Raw genomic sequence first — 19,189 nt, forward strand, 5'->3', positions numbered from 1 at the left:
TATTTACTAATAAACAACATTTTCGGAGGAGAAAGATTGATACACCTTTTACCATGTATATATATATAATTGGTGACCCCCTTCAAAAATAAAAAAAATAGTTAACTTTTTTCATTAAAATAAATTAAAGCTGTTAACAACAACCAACACCGTCAAGTTTCTGCCATTACGAATACCACAAATATGACCCCCAGAGGTAGACGACACTCGACTCCTCCACCCCATTTCCACCCTCCACCATTTATCTTCCGCTCCACCCATCGATCTGCTAACGCCCTAGACCTAGATCAAGAATCTGACCCAGGAGAACTAGAAAATGAGGATGCCTATTATGAGGAGTATTATCCCGAAAATGTTCCCTCCGGAAATAATGAAAGAAATCTAGGTTATTACGAGCAATTTCTTCCTAGGAGTTCTCAGCATGCTGCCGCTAATAATAATAATGTTTTCCAAGCCCGAACCGGAGCTTTAAGGATATCTTTCGCTTTGGCTCCTCCTTCCAACATTACGCGATCTTTCAACACCCCAAGGAGGCCAGAGGAAGAGTACACCGATCGGGGATTTGACGACGACGAATTCGAAATGGAAAGGCAAGAGGAGGAGGTTGAAGATGAAGAAGATAACGAAGAGGGGGACGACAACTGGCTTAATGATTTTGACAGGATTGGTTCTTCCAGGAGCTTTGTGATAGGCTTAACCGGGAACAGGCGTTCGAGAAGGCCTAGGAGTGGAGACAGAAGAAGGACAGGTGTCACTCACTTTGGAACCCTTAGATCGGGCAGGGTCGATCAAACGGGCCGTGGACATACATGCGGTCATTTCGGGAGACAAGCCCAGTCGGGGGAAGGCGGCGCCAGGACTTGGTTAGCAGCATGTGAGGCTGCTTGCATAGGGGGTTCATTGCCTGTTAGGGTGGCCTCGATTAAAAGGTTTATTTTTTAACCGATTTTATCTTGTAAACAGAACCAGATCATTATTTTACCCTCAAATTGAACTATACCATTTGAAATGGGATTATTCAGAACTAAGTACCAAATCCATAAAATTTAATTTTAACAAAATTTTTCATTCAATATTTATCATAAAGCACTTTAATTTTTATTTATCGGTGAAACTTCCCAAACTACTGGTTTCTTTTGATCAATATACCATACATTTTAATAAACATTTTAAATAACACGATTTTAGGAGGAAGGTTCCGATCTAAAAGGGACCAAGATAAAGAAATAGTCACATTTTGAACTTTCTCTTTTAATATAATAATTATATAAATATATTTTTCTATATATTTTTAAAGGTTGTTTTCGCTATTCCAAACTACGCGTTCTCAAGATGTAAATTACTTATTAATCATTTATACAATATTTTGTTATTTAATACTTTGTAAATAATATCCATATATTATTTTTTTTTAAATTATAAACATTGTTTTAAAAAATCCACTATTAATATTATTTAGGTTAACATCTATTTCACTTAAAAAGATGCTATCCCACCAAAAAAAAATATTCACGAAGATTTTAGAATGAAATTTAATTTTCGATGTTTTATTATTACAGTTAGACTGTCATTCACGCTTGATACCCAATTTTCTTTCTCTTATAAATCTTTTCTTTAAATAATATTTTTAGTCGAAAGAACCCGTAAAAGACAATATTATAACAAATTTGCAAGACATTATGCCGGCTGCACCTCTTCTACCTTCCACCACGCTTCGCCGATGGTCGGAAGAAATTCTTATGCTGGAAGGTCCTTACGTGCAAAACATTGTATCCTGTGAGTTCCCTATTTACTTTAAGTCATATTCATATAATATAGTACAAGTTACAACTATTACTAACGTAAACTGGCTCACATATTAGCCACTAATTTTATTTTTTAAATATATTTTTTTTAAACCTTGTCTCTTTTTTTTAAAAGTCCACATAACTAAAATCAACTAATTTTCAAACTAATGAATTTTAGCTTAATAAATATATTTACCATATGAATGTATTGTTAATTGTTATTCCATTTTCAATCATGAAGATTTTTAAAAAAAATACACAAACAAAGATTACAAGGGGTGCCTGTACGAAACACTCAAGATTTCTTACGACAAACGTCGACGAGCACATCTCGCGGAAATGATAGCAGCCAATAACAGACGCGAACAAGAAGAAAAAGAGAAAGAAAAGAAAGAGAAGGAGAAGAAGGAAAGAGAGAGTAGAGAGAAATTGGAAGCTTTGGAGAAGGAAGCGGGGTCCAAGGTATCTAATCTAGATACTACTTCTTTGGGTGATGCCTCTAGTAGTTCTAAACTCAAAATCAGTACTGGTACATTGGCTAGCAAAGATGACGGTAATTCTTTTTTTTTTAAATTTTATTAAGATCTATCAATGCTATCTGTTAAGATTAAAAGTATCAGTCGCTACTTGTATCAATATCGATGCACTCTAATATTCATTATATATATTTGTAAAAATTGCGATTTAGCATTTATACTCCCCTCCCTTTATAAAACAAAACATCTGAATTAGAATAAAACATTTTATAATTTTTTGGTAAATATAAAAAAATTATTAAGTTGATTTTTTTTTAAAAAAAAAGATAGGGTTGTTTAAGTTTCATTTTTTAAAAGTCCGAAATGACTTATTTTAATTTCAATCATCTCTTCCCCTCGTAGACCATCATTTCAATAACTTTTAAATAATTTGAATAAGCTATTTTGCCCACCCCCACACTACCTCCTTCCGATTTTAAAAAATTTTCGTTACTATAACATTTTCTGTCATATTCACAGTTACTTAATAATTTACGCAAAATTATAGGAAGTGGGGACTCATCCTCCGACAGCGACGAATCAGCTGGCAGTGGGACTAAGGTTGGAGGTGATCCAAAGCTTAGCAAAATGGATACTGATAAGGTTCGAAAAAATGGACATTTCATCGTCTGAGAATTAGATTATTCCATCTCCACTCTTTGAAATTTTACAAATGAGTAATTTCAAAAATTATTTTCAATATAATCTTATATTGGCTCCATTTTTTTATTTTATAAATATTTATGATTTTTTTATATGTAAATTGAATAGCATAATAATTAAAAATTGATTTATGTAAAAAAAATTATTTTTGATAAAAAGTGGATATGGAATAACCTAATTTTCAGGCCATGATATATAATCTAGAAAATTGATACAGTGTTATAGTATGAACATTTACCTCTAAAATATCATTTTAAACTTAAGTATTATTTTAAATTAATAATTAAAATTGATTTATGTAAAAAAATATATTTTTGATAAAAAGTGGATATGGAATAACCTAATTCTCTGGCGATGATATATAATCTAAAAAATTTATACAGTGTTATAGTATGAACATTTTCCCTCTAATATCATTTTAAACTTAAGTATTATTTTAAATCGATAGTGTATAGTTTGTAACATAACAAGTATTATATTATATTAGTTATACTTATTATTCTTATTATATACCATTTTCTTCCATAGTTGACAGAAACCAGCGGAACAAGTTTACCATCAGAGGCAAGCACTAGTTCCAATATCCCGTCGACCTCTCAAAGTTTAATTTTTTTTAGCATTATGATTATATATTAATTAAATACTACCACCTATTTTTTTTACAAATTTTTAAATTTTTTTTTTTTTTAAAATTAGCCGTGCCTCAGCCATCGATTGTTCAAAGGTAACATTGTGAATTTATTTTTTTTGATAACTTATTTTAACAAAAAACAATTTTTTTTTGGTTTTAGACCATCATAGTAACTGTTGAGGTTTTAATAACATCAACATTATTATTATCGTATAAGTAGTTCATTTAATTATTAAGCCTATGGGTTTTATTTATTTTTTTTTTCAGTTTTTACCAGTAATAGATAATTGTTTATATTACATTAATATTAAATAGATAAATTTAATATTAAACAAATAAATTCGCATTTGATAAGATATAAAATAAATCAATTTGTTTATATTTTATACACCTTATTAATAGAATTTTTTTTCTATATATATAAATGTATATATGTTAGCGAAAATATGTTTGTATTCGGCAATGTGTTAATTTTTCAAATAAACCTATATTATGAATAGTAGACGATTTTGTCATTAACTTTTGAGTCATTTATAATTTATATAAAAAATCTATGAAAAAACTAATAAAAATTATGTTAAGCTCAAATGTTCATTGCAAAATTGTCTGAAATTCATAGGATAAGTATTTCTAAATCTAATTGAATATTCCGATAAAAATCCTTAAATTTGAAAAAAAAATGATTTAAAGTTGAAAAATTAACGCTGCCGCTAATATATAGTTATATATTTTACATGAAAAATAACAATTTTGTTCAAAAATTTTCAATGATTATAACCATTTTTGTTTTTTAATAACTTTTGATTTCACTTATAGGACCTAACAATAACCCTAAATGATAAATGTCCTGCTTATTTTTATGATAGTGATTTTTAAAAATAAATGGGTATTTTTTTTCGGGGGGGGGGGCGGGGAAAATTTGTAAAGCTTAGAATTATTAGTTTCTAAACACTTGCAAAATTTCTTTTAATGTTCTAAACGTGTTTTTTCATATCAATAACTTTTTTTTACATTTTTATTCCCCACTTATAAATCTATTACAGTTCTGACCAGAAGATCGAAAGTATGGAGGTCGTGGAAGAACCAGCCAACGTTCGCGATATCACCCCATCACACCCACCTTCAATTTTTCCTGAAGAACCGATTCCTTATCTTGATCAAAGTTTCTTTTTTTACATTCTACTAATGTTTTAACTGCAAAGAAAAATCCCCCCCCCCACCATATATTACTATTTAATTTATTGCTTTATATATTTTTTTTATAAATCCTAGATCGTTTGGACTCAGTTTCCACTGGGGGCAAAGAATACAAGATTATACTGGGAGGTAAAGAAAAAGGATAATAATAAAAATTAACTATAAATTATATGATATTTTACAGAAATATCTATTAATTTCGGGAATTTTGAAAAATGCCAAACTCACTAATAATTGGATATTAATTTCCACTAGAGATATTACTTTGGTAAAACAACCTCAAATAACATTTAGCCCTCATGTATAAAATAATTTTTAAATATTCTGGGAAAGTAGTGTTTTCTTTAGCTCTTTAATTTAGATACAGTCAAAAATCGCTAAGTTTTGAGGTGCTACATGGATTTATTTTTTCGATCTCTCAAGGTTGAATGGTCAACTTTTGGCTCATCATTTTTTTGGAATTGGCTCAAAATAGAGCAATTAACTATTAGAAGAAATAAAATATTTCCTTATATTCTAACTTTCTTTTTAGTGTTAGAAAGGAATCTTTATTTTAAAATTATTTCTTATCAATTAAATAATAAAATCAAATTTGATTTTTCGTAAATTGATGATTATCATTTTGCTTAAAAAAATTTTTTTATTACTCTATAGTGTGTAAACGTAAAAAAATGGATGATTGTTACAAATGATGGTCATAATTAATTTTAAAATATAAAACAAATTTTAAAAATACTATATTATTATTTCAATCAATTTGCAGACGGATTAGATCCTTCCTTCCTCGCCGCTCTGCCAGAAAATCTTCGGCAAGAGGTCATGTCAGAACAGATTCGACTCAAAAATATCGAAATTAACAACGATCGAACCTCGAATCCTAATTTGAGCGACAACTTCCAGCCCGTTAAAATAGAAGTGTGTCAAAGCTTCATGACAGCTCTTCCCGCCAATATACAACAAGAGGTTTAAGAATTATTATTTTTTATTATGAGAATAAAAATCAATAGAAAAGAATATAAACATTAGGAAAATGGATTTTAAAAAAAATTATGCTGAATATTTATTATTTAGAAATAAAAACAAATGTAAAGATACAATTATCACAGTTTGATATTTCACTACACGATATTTTTTACCCTCATTCCAGATCTTAACCCTCCAAACCCAAGAAAGTCAGAGGCAAACCTCCCTGGCCGCCAGACGCAGGGCTTCTCAAAGCATCGTTAACTCTACCACAACGAGTCCTAGCACAAATGGAGCAACAAGTCTTAATAACAATGGCGGATCTACCGCGGATACCGTTAATCCTCTTGGTTCGATAAATAGTAGCGATTTTGATCCTGCCCTTTTTATTCATAGTCTGCCTTTTCACTTAAGGCAACAAGTGCTGAGCGATTTGGACGATTCAGTGGTGGCCCTTTTACCAGAAGAATTGGCTAGGGAGGCCCGAAATCTGCAAAGGCACGTTCAGAGCAGGCACAGGAGGCTGCAACAATCCCTTTTTGGTAAAATTATTAAAATTTTGATCAGAATTAATTTAGTAGACAATTCTTATAATTATTAGGATTTCATTTATCTACACTACAATATTATTAAAGATATTTATGAGGAGATGAAAATGAATAAATTCAAACTCTAATGAATGTTGGAAATATCTACAAATATAGAATTCCTCTCTTTTCGAAGAAAGTAAAATGATTAATAGGGGGTGGGTGGCTCAATTTTTAGGTAAAGGTTTTCACGTCTCGATACTCGGTCTGAAGTGATCCAGTTCTGGCTTTCAAGTAATTTTTATTGCAACACCGGGTGGCTCCTTGATACATGTAGTGATTAAAGGCTGGAATAAACAAAGGTAAAAAAGAGAAAGAAAAAAAACTTCTAGATACACGAGGCAATTAATTTATCAAGGTTATACATATGCATTGATTTATTTGTATGTGATACCGTTATAACAAAATACTATCTACAAATATAATGCAAGGTGGCCAGTGGTATAGATTCTCCAATCCTCCAGCGACTGCCGCTAATCAAGCTAATTCAACAGAAAATGAGAGGTCTTTAACTAATAGCACTAATAATACCGGCAATGGCAATATCATGCTTTCCGATGGTGTGCATGCCCCTTCATCTTTGCACTTTCAACCGCCAATCTCCTCTAGGTTAATCATTTTTACATCTTTTCATATTGCGAAATGTTTATTATTTAACGTTTTAAATAATTTATAATTTATTTTTCTCGTTTTATAACGTTGAAAAAAAAACTGTTTTTCCCTCATATTTACATTTGAAAAGAAAAACAATTTTTTGACATTTTTATTTTCTTTAAAAAGAAATTTAATCTCTCATTTAAAAATTTTATTTTATTTGTTTTCGATCTTTAAGGCCCACTGGTTTGGGAATTACTTCTAAAGCCTTATTGGACACCGAACATCTGACTCAATTGATCGTTTTGGCTCTTTACAAACAATGCCATTTCGTAGAAAACAAGCCTTTCGCTTCCCCTCTCGATTCCGGTTTTAATGGTAATTATTTATTTTTAGCGAATACCTTTTACGTTAATTAACTCTATATTTAAGATTTTGGTAGCGGGACTGACCAGTCTGCTAAAAATAGCAAAAAAGTTTTGCACCAAACATCGGTCGTTATGGGAAAACGCATAGCTGAAGTTCTCAAAGAGGTATGCAGACACCCACTCACTTTCGCCTGGGTGATGGAAGCCGTGCTGAGCTTGATGGAGTGCCCTACGTTTAGCATCGGCAAAAGTATATGATTTAGAATTTAGAGGGCAATAGTTCAGATATATTATCTTAAATTAACATGTGTAAATCGGGATGGGGTTAGGAAACGAGATATATATATTTTTTTTTCTAAATGATTCGAAGAATGCGAACGTGCATAAAAAAAATTTAAAAAACAATCTAATAGGTTTTGGAAGTTCCGACACGAATGACATAGAAATAACTGTCGAAAACGATGAAACGGGCTCCATATCCGCTAACGAATGCCCATGTCCGGCTTCCCATAATCGCAAAGAGTATAATTTAATATGCTATTATAGATAATTTTAACCTAATATAGTAAATATTCTTTATATCTAAAAAAGAATCTCTTAAGAAATAGTATATCTGGTTATCAACTATTCTAGGGAACAGCATTTTTTATAACTCGAATTCACTCATTTCTATGTACAAACATCCTTTTTTAGCAATATCTTAGTATCCTATATTCCCATTTTAGGCCTTACCCTTTTCCTTGGCACCATCAATTCTATATTTTATATTTCTAGTTTCTAAAAAGATGTGTATTTAATTTTTAAAAAATCATTCATTCTCATTTTGTTATTATTTTTTCTCTCTTAACAACTGGAGTCGTTTGATTTTTCAGTCGGCAAAATTTAAAATTTTCGAATGATCGTTTCATAGAAAGAAGCATCTCAATTTTAGCCTAACTATTCCAGTTATTTTTTTAACTATTTTTATTAAGATTTTTTTTACATCGTTTCCTATCTTCCAATCTCTTTATTTTTAGCAAACACCACTCTAATTGTAAATGGCTGACTCTGGCACTCAAAACTGGACTGGGCTCCTGCGCTGGGGTTTTCAAAACTTACCACGTTGTTTTCGGGTATATGAAGTCTCCGCCATTTTTAGACATTATCCTTCCGGACAGAAGAGCTCGGAACGCCATCAGCCGGACATGTTTGGGCCTTTTGTCTCCACTATGTGCTCATACTCTTGGACTACAATTAGGCGGTCAAGTTAGGAGGATTCCTAATAAATTGGCAACAGGAGATGGAAAGAAAAAAGGTTAGTAATAAAAATATATTTATAAGCTGGATACATGTGCTTTTCATTATTTTATATTATATCTGCTTATTTTTTTTTCACCCATACTCTTTCATCAACATTTTGATAATATTAAACCTTTTCGCCCCAACAAATATATAATATTTACCCGTTTCTTTCCCACAAATATATGATACGCAGAATCGAAAGATATTATTTCTAAAGAAATCAACAAAGACATGAAAGATGGGACTGAAAGCAAGGAAACCAAAGAGCAACCTGCCAAAGGTATCACCTTTGTGAGCTGCGAACAGTTCTACACGATTATCGAATCTTCCAAAATTAAGGAAATTAGCCCAGGTGAAAATAGCCACAATCTCGCTAAAAATTCCAACTTTAACCCTAGCAGTAACGCGATGCCTCGAAATGCTAATATCGATCCCGTGGCCAATAATTATAGTTATAGTCAAATGAGCCCAAATTTTATACCCAGTGGGTTCGGTTCTGATGTGTGGGAAGCGCTTTATAGATTAGATACGGGTAAACCAGAAGATTCTTGCAAACTTTTGGCCGATAGAAGCTTGCCCAGGGCTAAATTGCCCTTTCCTTCCTCTTCCGACAAAAGTGTGCTGCAAAGTAAATCTAATAACCTAAATTATATAAAGTTTATTTTTTTTTAAAGATTATCTCCCTATAAATAACGAGAGAAAATATAAATGTATAAATAAAGTTCGTTAATTTATGTTTAGCTATAATGATGTAGCAATCAAAATTTATTAATTTTTTGCTAGTTTGTCTGTCATTGGTTATAGAAACCATTTTTTACATTACTTCCTTTTTATATACCATTTTAAGAAAACCTAATTTGAACGCATAGTTCATTACATTTTATTCCTCTATAATATATTTCGAATGAATAACTGCTACCTAATAATTTTCAACTCACAGAATTCGCTCTATTGTGGATTTTTAAATTTACAAAATTTTCCACTTATCTCTCTCCGCATGAAATATATGTTATAGTACATACGATACTGTTAATTATTCACAGCTCTTACAACCCACCTACCCTTCGTCACCGAATGGCTAGCCCTCAATACCATTTATCGCCTTTTCCAACTCGGATCGGCTCCCTTTACCTGTCAAAACAGCGGCGGGAGCGCATCAAAAACCATTATCTATAACTGGTTAAGACCGGACAAGGATACGGTTGACCAAACTATTCGCATAATAGGCTCTATCTGCGACACGTTGGCTAAAGTGTGCAAGGATCCCAACCTCGAGACAGCCTTAGCGCGGTTCAAAGTTATTACTCGGTCCGCTGACGCCTTTAACGCTGAAGATCTTGTAAAAGTCATTATGGCACGATCTGAGCTAGATAGGACTGTAGAAGTCGGACATTCTTATACAGGTTTCGTTTTTTTATTTCAGTCCAGGTTAGATGTAGTCGCCATATTTTATGGAGAATAAAATAGTAGGATATCTTTCTTTAGATTACAATAAATGAGTCAGTTATTTCGTCCAATTATATGGTTTTATTTATTGGGAGCTCAAAATCTTTAATAATTTTTATTATGAAATATATTACTTTCTTAAACTGTTTTATACAAATTGTACTGCCTAAAAAATTTTGCAAATAACTAGAACTATCTAAATGTATTTCTCTACATATGATTAGTGTGTTAAACCGCTCGATTTTTAAAAAAGGCTAACCGAATTTTTATGCCAAAAAATATCACCCTGGAGATTTGGCTCTTAGATGCATAGATGGCAGGAGGTTTGGACCCTCCTTAACGAAATCTCGAGGCTTCCATAATTATATTTTCGCGAAAATCTTAATTTAAATAGCTAAATCGAACCGTACACTACATACCACTAGTGAAGTGAACCCTACGACAAAAATAAAGAGTCCGGGGGTTCAGAAATAAAATTTTAAAATAAGTGTTAGGGTTTGGATAACATAGAGAAATTTTGACTATTGTATTAAAAAAAATACACATGCATAATTTACATGTAAATTTAAAAATTTGTTTATAATTTATTTTTAAATATCTTATTTAATCGCCACGACCTTAATATCATTTATAATAAAATATTATTACCTGCACGATAAAACATAAGCGTATTCGAGATTTTACTTAAAAAGGGGGGGGGGCACGATTATGTGAGTTTTTTCCCCATAAATATTTTATTGAAAATCTTTAGATCCACGTAGGCCTTTGGCTATGGCTATATTAGATTTTTTTAAATAATTTTATGTTTTTATATAAAAATGTTTTTTTAAAATAAATTATAGTCGTTATTTAAAAGCTATTAATCTTTACTAATTTTTCTATCAAATTCTTCTCTGTAGTGATATATATTATATATATTTTTTTAGATAGAGAGGTGTGTAAGGGGGGGGGGGGATTTTTATTAGCTTAAAAATCATATTTATGAGAACAGCGAAATTTGCGATGGGGTGGGGGCTCACATGCTGCAGAATTCCTAATATTTCGCTTTCTAAAATAGATATAAAGCAAGAACGTATGCATATTAATAAATTATCTTTTATAATAAAATATTACAACCTACACAAGAGATATGCAAATCACGGGTCTATTTTTTAAAAATAGGTTCGGGCTGGGTCAGGCCTAATAATTTGTTTAAAATAATCGGGCCGGGTCGGGCTTAAATTTTTAAATATTATACTATTAAATTTTGTGAAACAAATTAATATTCCTGCAAGAAACAAGGCTCTAATATTTTTTATTTGTAGGAAATTAAATTTTTCTACATTTAAATGAAATTCGAGTCGGAGAGACAAATAATTTTTATTTCGCATCGGTTCTCGGGACAAATATAAAAAAATTCATTCGGGATCGGATCAAGCAGAACAAATTTCGGCCGTGCCGGTCTCGAAAAATTAGGCCCAATGTAGATCACTAACCTCCACTATGAAATTTAGAAATATTTCACTTAATATAAATTACAAATAGAAGTTTATAAATCAGAAAATTATGAAAATATATCCACAGGAAAAAAAATTATTTTTAAATTTTTTAAAATATACCCGGGTTTGGGTCTAAAAAAAATACGAGCACGATAAAAAAATACATATGTATAAATTATTTATAATACTAAAATTTTTATAAATAAATAATGCATTAAAAAAATATATATAATATTTAAATTTTCTTTTAGTGAAATAGGACGGTATTGTCTGTCACCTTTTATTATTACTCCCTAATTGTTGATGGATCGAAAAAATCTTATCTAATTCTAATATTCCCTACTTTGATTCATTTGAATCTAGAAACAGAGTAATACTTGTTTAAAGTTTTCTATTCTACTAATACATGGTAGGATTACCACAAATGAACTCTAGATTATTTAAAAAGCTTAAATTGCTCTTTGGTCTATGATCATATTTTACCTATCCATCAAAACTGATTAACTCATATCATTAAAAATTTTGTGATTACATTCTGCCTGAGTATTTCCCTGTTCTTTGAAAGGGGTGAAATAGGACGTTATCAAATAATCATTTAATATTTGAAGGGAAAAAAATGATTTTATTATAAGATTATTCTATTAAAATCACTGAATAATAGTTTGTGATTGCATAATAATTAACTTCATCTAATGTAACTTTTTTTTAAAGTATATTATAATTAAATATAAATTCGTTTCCTAGCCCATTTATCCCTATTCTCGATTACATTGCTCGAAATTCATGATGGTTATTAGAAATATATTTTTTTTACTATTATTACATCTTAAGTCGATATGGGGTTATTCGAAAATGCTATGCGCAAATTTTTAACGGTCTTGATAACGAAACGACTTCCTACACAAACTGGTCAACTTACTGAAGCCACTACGTAAGTGTCATGTTAGAGCTTGTTTTATTTGACTATTTTACCCTAAAAAAATATTTTCTAAACAATGAAAGGAAGGAAGAAAGCAGTAAAGAAATACAATTACTTTAATTTTTATCGTTCACCTTTTGCAGGTTAACCACCAAGGACACCACCTTTTGCTCCGATAAAGGACTGGACATCCTTAACAAAGCCTTAGTGTCCATGTCTAAAATTAGCCTCAAACTAGGCTCAAGCTGTTTGCCCGACATCCCAAGCAAGGAAACAACAGCTAGTACTACTACAATCAATACTGAAGTTATAGTATTCGCCCCTTTGGTTTTGAAAGTGCTGGCCGAAATCGTTGTCCTGAGTGGAAGTCAATTGAAGGATGAGATTGAAAAGTTTTCCATAGAGCTCAACGCCTTAACCCTGCAGGCCGATAAGGAAGATAGGTATTTGAAATGATTTGGTGACTCCCGACGATATTTTATCACTCGTCAGAATTGATAAAAATTAAAGATATCTTTTAAAAAAATATATTTTTGTGATTTATAATTTAGAAAAAACGAATTTAACCATTTTCCGCAAATCATATATATAATCTCGTATTTGCCTTTATAAGCGAGAGACCCTCTACCAGTTCTGAAAACAATCCTGAAGCCGACCCCGTGATCACCGAGGAAAACCGTCTCATTTTCAAATTCTTGTCCAACCTGGACGCCAAAAAGTGGTTTTCCCACCAGGACCTCTTTCTCAGGATCCTCAAAACACTCGAAACGGTTTACAGGGATAGCACCAACATTTATAGACATATCAATAGCAGCAATAAAGATAACGTTGAATCAGAAGAATCTGGGGGAAAGGCTTGGAGCTTATTCGGTATAAATAAATTTTTATTTAATTATATATAAATATGCTCAGTAAGGATTTCGACATTAATTGATTTTAATATTTTTCAAGTCAAATTTTATATTTATATTAAAAATTTCCCCTTAAATTGCATGCACATTTATGTATGTATTATTAGATCGGCAATTACCGGATCTTCTCTCTGCCCTTGATCCTCTATGGGACAGTTTAAGCACCTGCTTGACTATTCTAGAGGCTAATTCTAACTCTGTTCCCAACCAAACCAATACAAATAACACCAATACTTTAAATTCTAACGCTTACCCTAGCACCTCTAACGACCTTGACTCATCGGAAGTTGCTGGAAACGCTTCTAATGTGGTGGCGGGAACTTCCAATAGTGCGGGATCCGATTGGACTTCTATATTGCGTCCCACGGTTGAAGCCTTCTTCAGGGTGCACTCTAAATATGTGGGTTATATTGGAGTTGAAGGCGGAAGCACTAGGACGTATGCCAGCATAGTTAGAAACCCAAGGCGGGAAATAAGTATTTATATCATAAATTCATAAACCTATCTAATTTAGTTAGATAAAATGAAAGGCAAAACTTGATAAATTTAGAATATTGATTTTCGACAAATAGGGAAAGTAAGAATTTTTTAAAATTGAACCAATTAAATCATGATGCAGATACAACCTCGCAAGTCACCACCTTACAAGTGATAATCATTATTATTTACTACCAAATGATCTTTCATAGCCTTACCATAACAATAACTTCTCATGGTTTATGGATGATAAACTGTATTTTACTATATATAAAATTTATGTATTACATTTTTTTTCGTTTAATTTTTAACTCTCCCTAAAAAAGATCCTTCCAATATAGAAGAAGAACCCGTAGCATCTAATATCCAGCCTATCGCAACCGAGAATCATGTTAAAACCGGGAAAGATTCCCAGAAAAGCGTTAATCAAGTTCAAGAACTCACGAATAATAAAAGATTTTTGGATTTTGCTAGTATAAATATTATTTTTTTTAAATACCTAAATATTTCCTATTATTTTCGTTTAAAAATAAGTTCCATGTAAATAAGTGATTATCAATATTTTTGTAATCATTCACTTGCATAATAATGTAAGATTGAATTTTGAATCCTTATTTTGAATTACGATTAGAGGTCTGCATATGGAAATATTTTCGGGCTCGGTGGATTTTGTTTTCGCCTGGTCTTGTCAATTTTTTTTAAAGTTGCCTGGTTGCATTATAATTTCTTTTACCTGGATGACTATTTACTACCCTTTAAACGTCATTCTATCGCGCAAAATATTATTACTTGGGCCTCGAAATTTCACCAATAAAAGTCCAAACCTTTCTGCCATCTGGATAAAATCCCTAAACTTAATTAATTTACTTTTGGCCAAAATCTTGAGTTAACGGTTTATTAAAATTATCTAGAGCCGTTTAGCAACACTAGCTGAACGGACTCGTCAGATATTTTAAAATCCTTTTCTTGTTGCTGATAATATTTAACAAATTTTTAAACACTTTTATTTGTGAAATTATTTGTAATATTAAAAAAAATATTGGATTGGCTACGCTAATATCGGTGCCGATCCGATATTTAATATCGGCACAGCCCTATAAAATATTTTATCTCGTATTAGATATTTCGAACTAATTATTGGTCTAACCGATTTGTAATGACGGTAATTAAATTTTTGTAAAGGATTATAATAATTTTAAAATTTACTTTAACAAAAGAACTATTTTCTTTTTTTGTAATAAGCTTCACACCGTCAGATCCTCAATCGCATCCTCCGACAAACCATGCTCGCCTCCTCCCACTCTTCCTCCCATAACCATTCCAATACATTCAGCTCTTTATTTAATACCAACAATAGTCAAAGGAACACTGCCGAAGCAAGATTGCTGGGTCCGTTCTCTATCCTTGCACGGGAACCTTATTGCCATTTGCTGGATTTCGACATCAAAAGACGCTATTTCAGAGATATACTAGAAACTATGCCTGTCAATTACAATGGTGCTAATGGTAACCCTTTGACCGGGCATATTAGGTAAATTATAATTTTAGTTTTTAAAGATTCCATTTTTACGGTATTTTCGTAAAATTCAAGCTCATTTCTGCCATTTCAATCACTATTATATTTTTCTTGAAAACATTCATTTTTTTAACACTTAAAAAAATAGGTGTATATTTATTTCATCTCATTAATAAAACAAACAACTCTTAGGCGGTGTCATAGGTCGGCTTAATTTGTAAACTTAATTGCTTTTTAGTATAGACCAAAAAGTATTTGATCGAGGACACTATTTTGGTTTATTTCAAGTAGTTGATGGCATTGCTATTTTTTTCCCCATATTTATTTCTCGTTTTTTTTCGGAAAATAATTGACGACAAAATTTTTGCATAATATTTATATTTCTTTATTTTGGTATTACGCTAGAATGCATCATATTTCTTTTTTTTTGTATTATCCTAGAAATGGTGAGGACTTTCCGGTGCACGTTAGGAGAACACAAGTATTCGAAGATAGCTACAGAGAGCTTCATAGACAGCCTCCGGCCGTTTGGAAAAATCGATTTTATATCATATTTGAAGGTTTATATATTTTTTTAAAAAGGGATCCATTTTGCTATAAATGATATATTTTATATTACCAAATTTTAATCATAAATACACTTTACGAAGGCGAGGAAGGTCAAGACGCTGGTGGTCTTTTGCGCGAATGGTACAGCATAATTGCCCGGGAAATCTTCGATCCCAACTACGCACTTTTCCGCATAAGTCCCGGAGATAGGTTTAAAAAAGGCATATAATGGATATTATGTATGTTGTCATATCTATAATTGATATTTGATTGTGATGAACAAAAAAGAATAATTTTTAGTCAACATGTTATATAAATAATGTAAACTATAAAAATGATGAAGATATTACATATGATGATTTGGCTTTATTTGCCCCATTCTATTTCGTAGTTTAATATATAATATAAAATGAATACAATCAGATTTGGCCTTTTATAAATTTTACATTTAATAATACTGCTAAGTTGGGATTTTAGAATAACTGTAATTTTTATAAATTAAAAAAACATTAACAAACAAGGGTAACTTACACCATTAACCCGGCTTCCCATTGTAATTCCAACCATCTTTCATACTTCAAGTTTGTAGGCAGGGTCATTGGAAAAGCCTTGTACGACAATAAACATCTTGAATGCTACTTCACCCGATCGTTCTACAAACACATACTTGGGAAGAGTGTCAAGTATATATATAATATAATGAAATGCTCATTTCGTTAAAAATAATATTTTTTTTGAAATTATTTTTTGCGATCGTCAAAACTAATTTTTTCTGTAGAAATTGTGAGTGAGAAAAAAGAGAAATATGACATGTTTTTAAACGGCTCGATTTGAGTTGATTTCTAAAAATGGCTAACGAAATATTATAGCTAGAGAAATATTGCTTAAGTCTCAATGTTTAACTATAGATGTCCAAACCTTTGTTCAATTTATGAGCAAAATGTTCAGGCTTGCATGATTTTTTTCTGGATAAAATATTGAGTTCGCCGTTTTTTAAAATTGCCTCAAATTGAGCCATTTTACAACACTAATGACATGTATCCTATTCCTATATATAAATTATTATTTCTTAAGATACACCGACATGGAAAGCGAAGACTATGATTTTTATCAAGGGTTAGTATACCTTCTGGAAAACAATGTTGAAACATTGGGCTACGAACTCACGTTCAGCACTCAAGTAATCATCTTTTTAAATTGCTCCATTTTTATATATATTGTATTAATTCGTATACGCCTAACTTACCTATTATTTCTCCTTTTAAATCTTTTACCCCAAGATACAAGAGTTCGGAGTGACAGAAACTCGTGACCTCAAACCCAACGGGCGTAACGTTATAGTCACGGAGGAAAATAAGCAAGAATACGTTTCCCTACTCTGTCAAATGAAAATGACCGGGGCGATTAGACAACAATTAAACAGGTTTCGTATTTTTTTATTTGTTCGAGCCGCTTGATTAAAATTAACAAGCGCCATATGGTACTTCCAATGTTGCCTTTGACAACATCCATTTTTTTGAATGCCTGAAATCAGGATTTATGTCAAATCTTGATGTAAAGATTTATGCCTAAATGAATGATTTAAAAATATACACTTTATTAATAAAAAAGCTTCCTGGAAGGATTTTACGACGTTATACCCAAAGATTTGATATCCATATTTAATGAACAAGAATTAGAGCTTTTCATATCGGGTCTACCTAAGTTCGATATAGAAAATCTCAAAACTAATACTGAATATCATAAATATCAATCCGATTCATTACAAGTATATTAGTTGTTCTTCTTTTTTCGAAATTATGCAATAAGTATATAAGAGAAGAAATTGGTGATGTTAAAATAGGTAAGCAGAGCTATTATCCAACACTATATAAGAAAAGTTTAATGAATAATAAAAAAATTTTTATCTATTTTTATGCTTTTTTTTTCTTTTAAAAAAATAAGATAAAATGGTTTTGGAGAGCCTTGCGATCTTTCGACCCTGCTACTAAAGCCAAATTCCTTCAATTCGTCACTGGAACTTCGAAAGTTCCTTTACAAGGTTTTGGTTCCCTCGAGGGAATGAACGGTATCCAAAAGTTTCAAATATACCGGGACAATAGGAGTACTGACAGACTACCATCGGCTCACACTTGGTTAGTTTTACATGATATATTATACCATTTTTATACATTTACTATGTATCGTTCAATAGAACTGTAAAAATTACAATTGAGAGGAATTTACTAATAATTGATAGCATAGTTAAATAACAACAAATAATATATTTTTATAATATATGACCTTTATTATATTAAATAATTTATCAATTTCACAATTGAAAAAAAAAAAATTAAAACACTAATTCAATACAAACGGAATTGGGACTACAAGTCCCTCATCTTTAGCTTAGGCATCTAATTCATTCTTAAAACTCCTTTTAACTTAAAAATATATAATATCTAGATGATGGTTCCATCTGCGGGCCATCTAAGAGGATTTTGGTAATTATAGATTATATAGAGTTGGATTCTCTAAAAATAGGGTTTACTCTTCAGACGTAATGAGTGACGCGTTTTTTTTTGAAGTAACGTTTACAACTATATATAATATGTATGACTTTTTCTGCAATAATATAATTTTTAAAATTTATTTTATAACAAAAATATAATATAATCTACTTGAATGCCCACATTTTTTTTTATAAAATAGCTTCAATCAATTGGATCTTCCAGCTTACGAAAATTACACAAAATTACGTTCCATGCTTTTGAAAGCGATATTGGAATGTTCTGAAGGCTTTGGATTGGCATGAACACTATATATGGAATATATATTGAATTTTGATAATTTTTTTATACATATTATATAATGTATTATAAATTATATTATATTTAAAATCGTCTAATTTTTTTTTTATTTAAAGAATAGATAAAAAGGAAATGATATAATTTTAAGCCTTATCATTAAAGTTTTTTTTTTAAATAAAAATTAAATTTTAATGTTTATATATAATAAATCTCTATAACTTAAAAATATACTTTGTATTATGCATTATTATAAAAATATTTTTATATGAATTCGATATAATTATTTTGTATGAACAACCAAAACTATTCAAATACCATATTTACAACTATATTAAGATATAATACAGTTATTTATCTAATAAAAAAAACATTTATATTTTTCTCTAAGAATCCTGTTAGTATTAGATTCCTTCACTGATCATTCTACTTAGACAAACATTATCTCAGACCTGTACGAATTGAACTTTGATTTTACTTTTTTTATGGCCGAATTTGGACAACAAAATTTTATATATTAT

The 19,189-nt window shown here is 30.8% G+C and overlaps 1 protein-coding gene across 1 annotated transcript in view; it reads left to right on the top strand.

Moving 5' to 3' along the window:
* Nucleotides 1–18,964, top strand: part of LOC135927408 (uncharacterized) — a 65,270-nt gene extending 46,306 nt beyond the window's left edge. The window contains exons 61-92 of the mRNA XM_065463380.1: nucleotides 131–929; nucleotides 1,298–1,334; nucleotides 1,632–1,776; nucleotides 2,056–2,340; nucleotides 2,811–2,905; nucleotides 3,494–3,566; nucleotides 3,662–3,689; nucleotides 4,640–4,758; nucleotides 4,869–4,922; nucleotides 5,557–5,756; nucleotides 5,941–6,298; nucleotides 6,775–6,952; nucleotides 7,176–7,315; nucleotides 7,370–7,555; nucleotides 7,719–7,827; nucleotides 8,322–8,599; nucleotides 8,780–9,214; nucleotides 9,630–9,989; nucleotides 12,342–12,441; nucleotides 12,573–12,872; nucleotides 13,043–13,299; nucleotides 13,448–13,816; nucleotides 14,144–14,290; nucleotides 15,060–15,348; nucleotides 15,775–15,893; nucleotides 15,984–16,092; nucleotides 16,404–16,565; nucleotides 16,957–17,062; nucleotides 17,163–17,305; nucleotides 17,494–17,650; nucleotides 17,827–18,017; nucleotides 18,574–18,964. Coding sequence (XP_065319452.1) covers nucleotides 131–929; nucleotides 1,298–1,334; nucleotides 1,632–1,776; nucleotides 2,056–2,340; nucleotides 2,811–2,905; nucleotides 3,494–3,566; nucleotides 3,662–3,689; nucleotides 4,640–4,758; nucleotides 4,869–4,922; nucleotides 5,557–5,756; nucleotides 5,941–6,298; nucleotides 6,775–6,952; nucleotides 7,176–7,315; nucleotides 7,370–7,555; nucleotides 7,719–7,827; nucleotides 8,322–8,599; nucleotides 8,780–9,214; nucleotides 9,630–9,989; nucleotides 12,342–12,441; nucleotides 12,573–12,872; nucleotides 13,043–13,299; nucleotides 13,448–13,816; nucleotides 14,144–14,290; nucleotides 15,060–15,348; nucleotides 15,775–15,893; nucleotides 15,984–16,092; nucleotides 16,404–16,565; nucleotides 16,957–17,062; nucleotides 17,163–17,305; nucleotides 17,494–17,650; nucleotides 17,827–18,017; nucleotides 18,574–18,676 — 6,431 coding nt within the window. The 3' untranslated portion in view covers nucleotides 18,677–18,964. The remainder of the gene's footprint in view (nucleotides 1–130; nucleotides 930–1,297; nucleotides 1,335–1,631; nucleotides 1,777–2,055; nucleotides 2,341–2,810; nucleotides 2,906–3,493; nucleotides 3,567–3,661; nucleotides 3,690–4,639; nucleotides 4,759–4,868; nucleotides 4,923–5,556; nucleotides 5,757–5,940; nucleotides 6,299–6,774; nucleotides 6,953–7,175; nucleotides 7,316–7,369; nucleotides 7,556–7,718; nucleotides 7,828–8,321; nucleotides 8,600–8,779; nucleotides 9,215–9,629; nucleotides 9,990–12,341; nucleotides 12,442–12,572; nucleotides 12,873–13,042; nucleotides 13,300–13,447; nucleotides 13,817–14,143; nucleotides 14,291–15,059; nucleotides 15,349–15,774; nucleotides 15,894–15,983; nucleotides 16,093–16,403; nucleotides 16,566–16,956; nucleotides 17,063–17,162; nucleotides 17,306–17,493; nucleotides 17,651–17,826; nucleotides 18,018–18,573) is intronic.
* The last annotated feature ends 225 nt before the right edge of the window (nucleotides 18,965–19,189 follow it).

The sequence above is a fragment of the Gordionus sp. m RMFG-2023 genome, chromosome 3, assembly GCF_954871325.1.
Source record: "Gordionus sp. m RMFG-2023 chromosome 3, tfGorSpeb1-WG-v2, whole genome shotgun sequence".
NCBI lineage: Eukaryota > Metazoa > Nematomorpha > Gordioida > Chordodea > Parachordodidae > Gordionus > Gordionus sp. m RMFG-2023.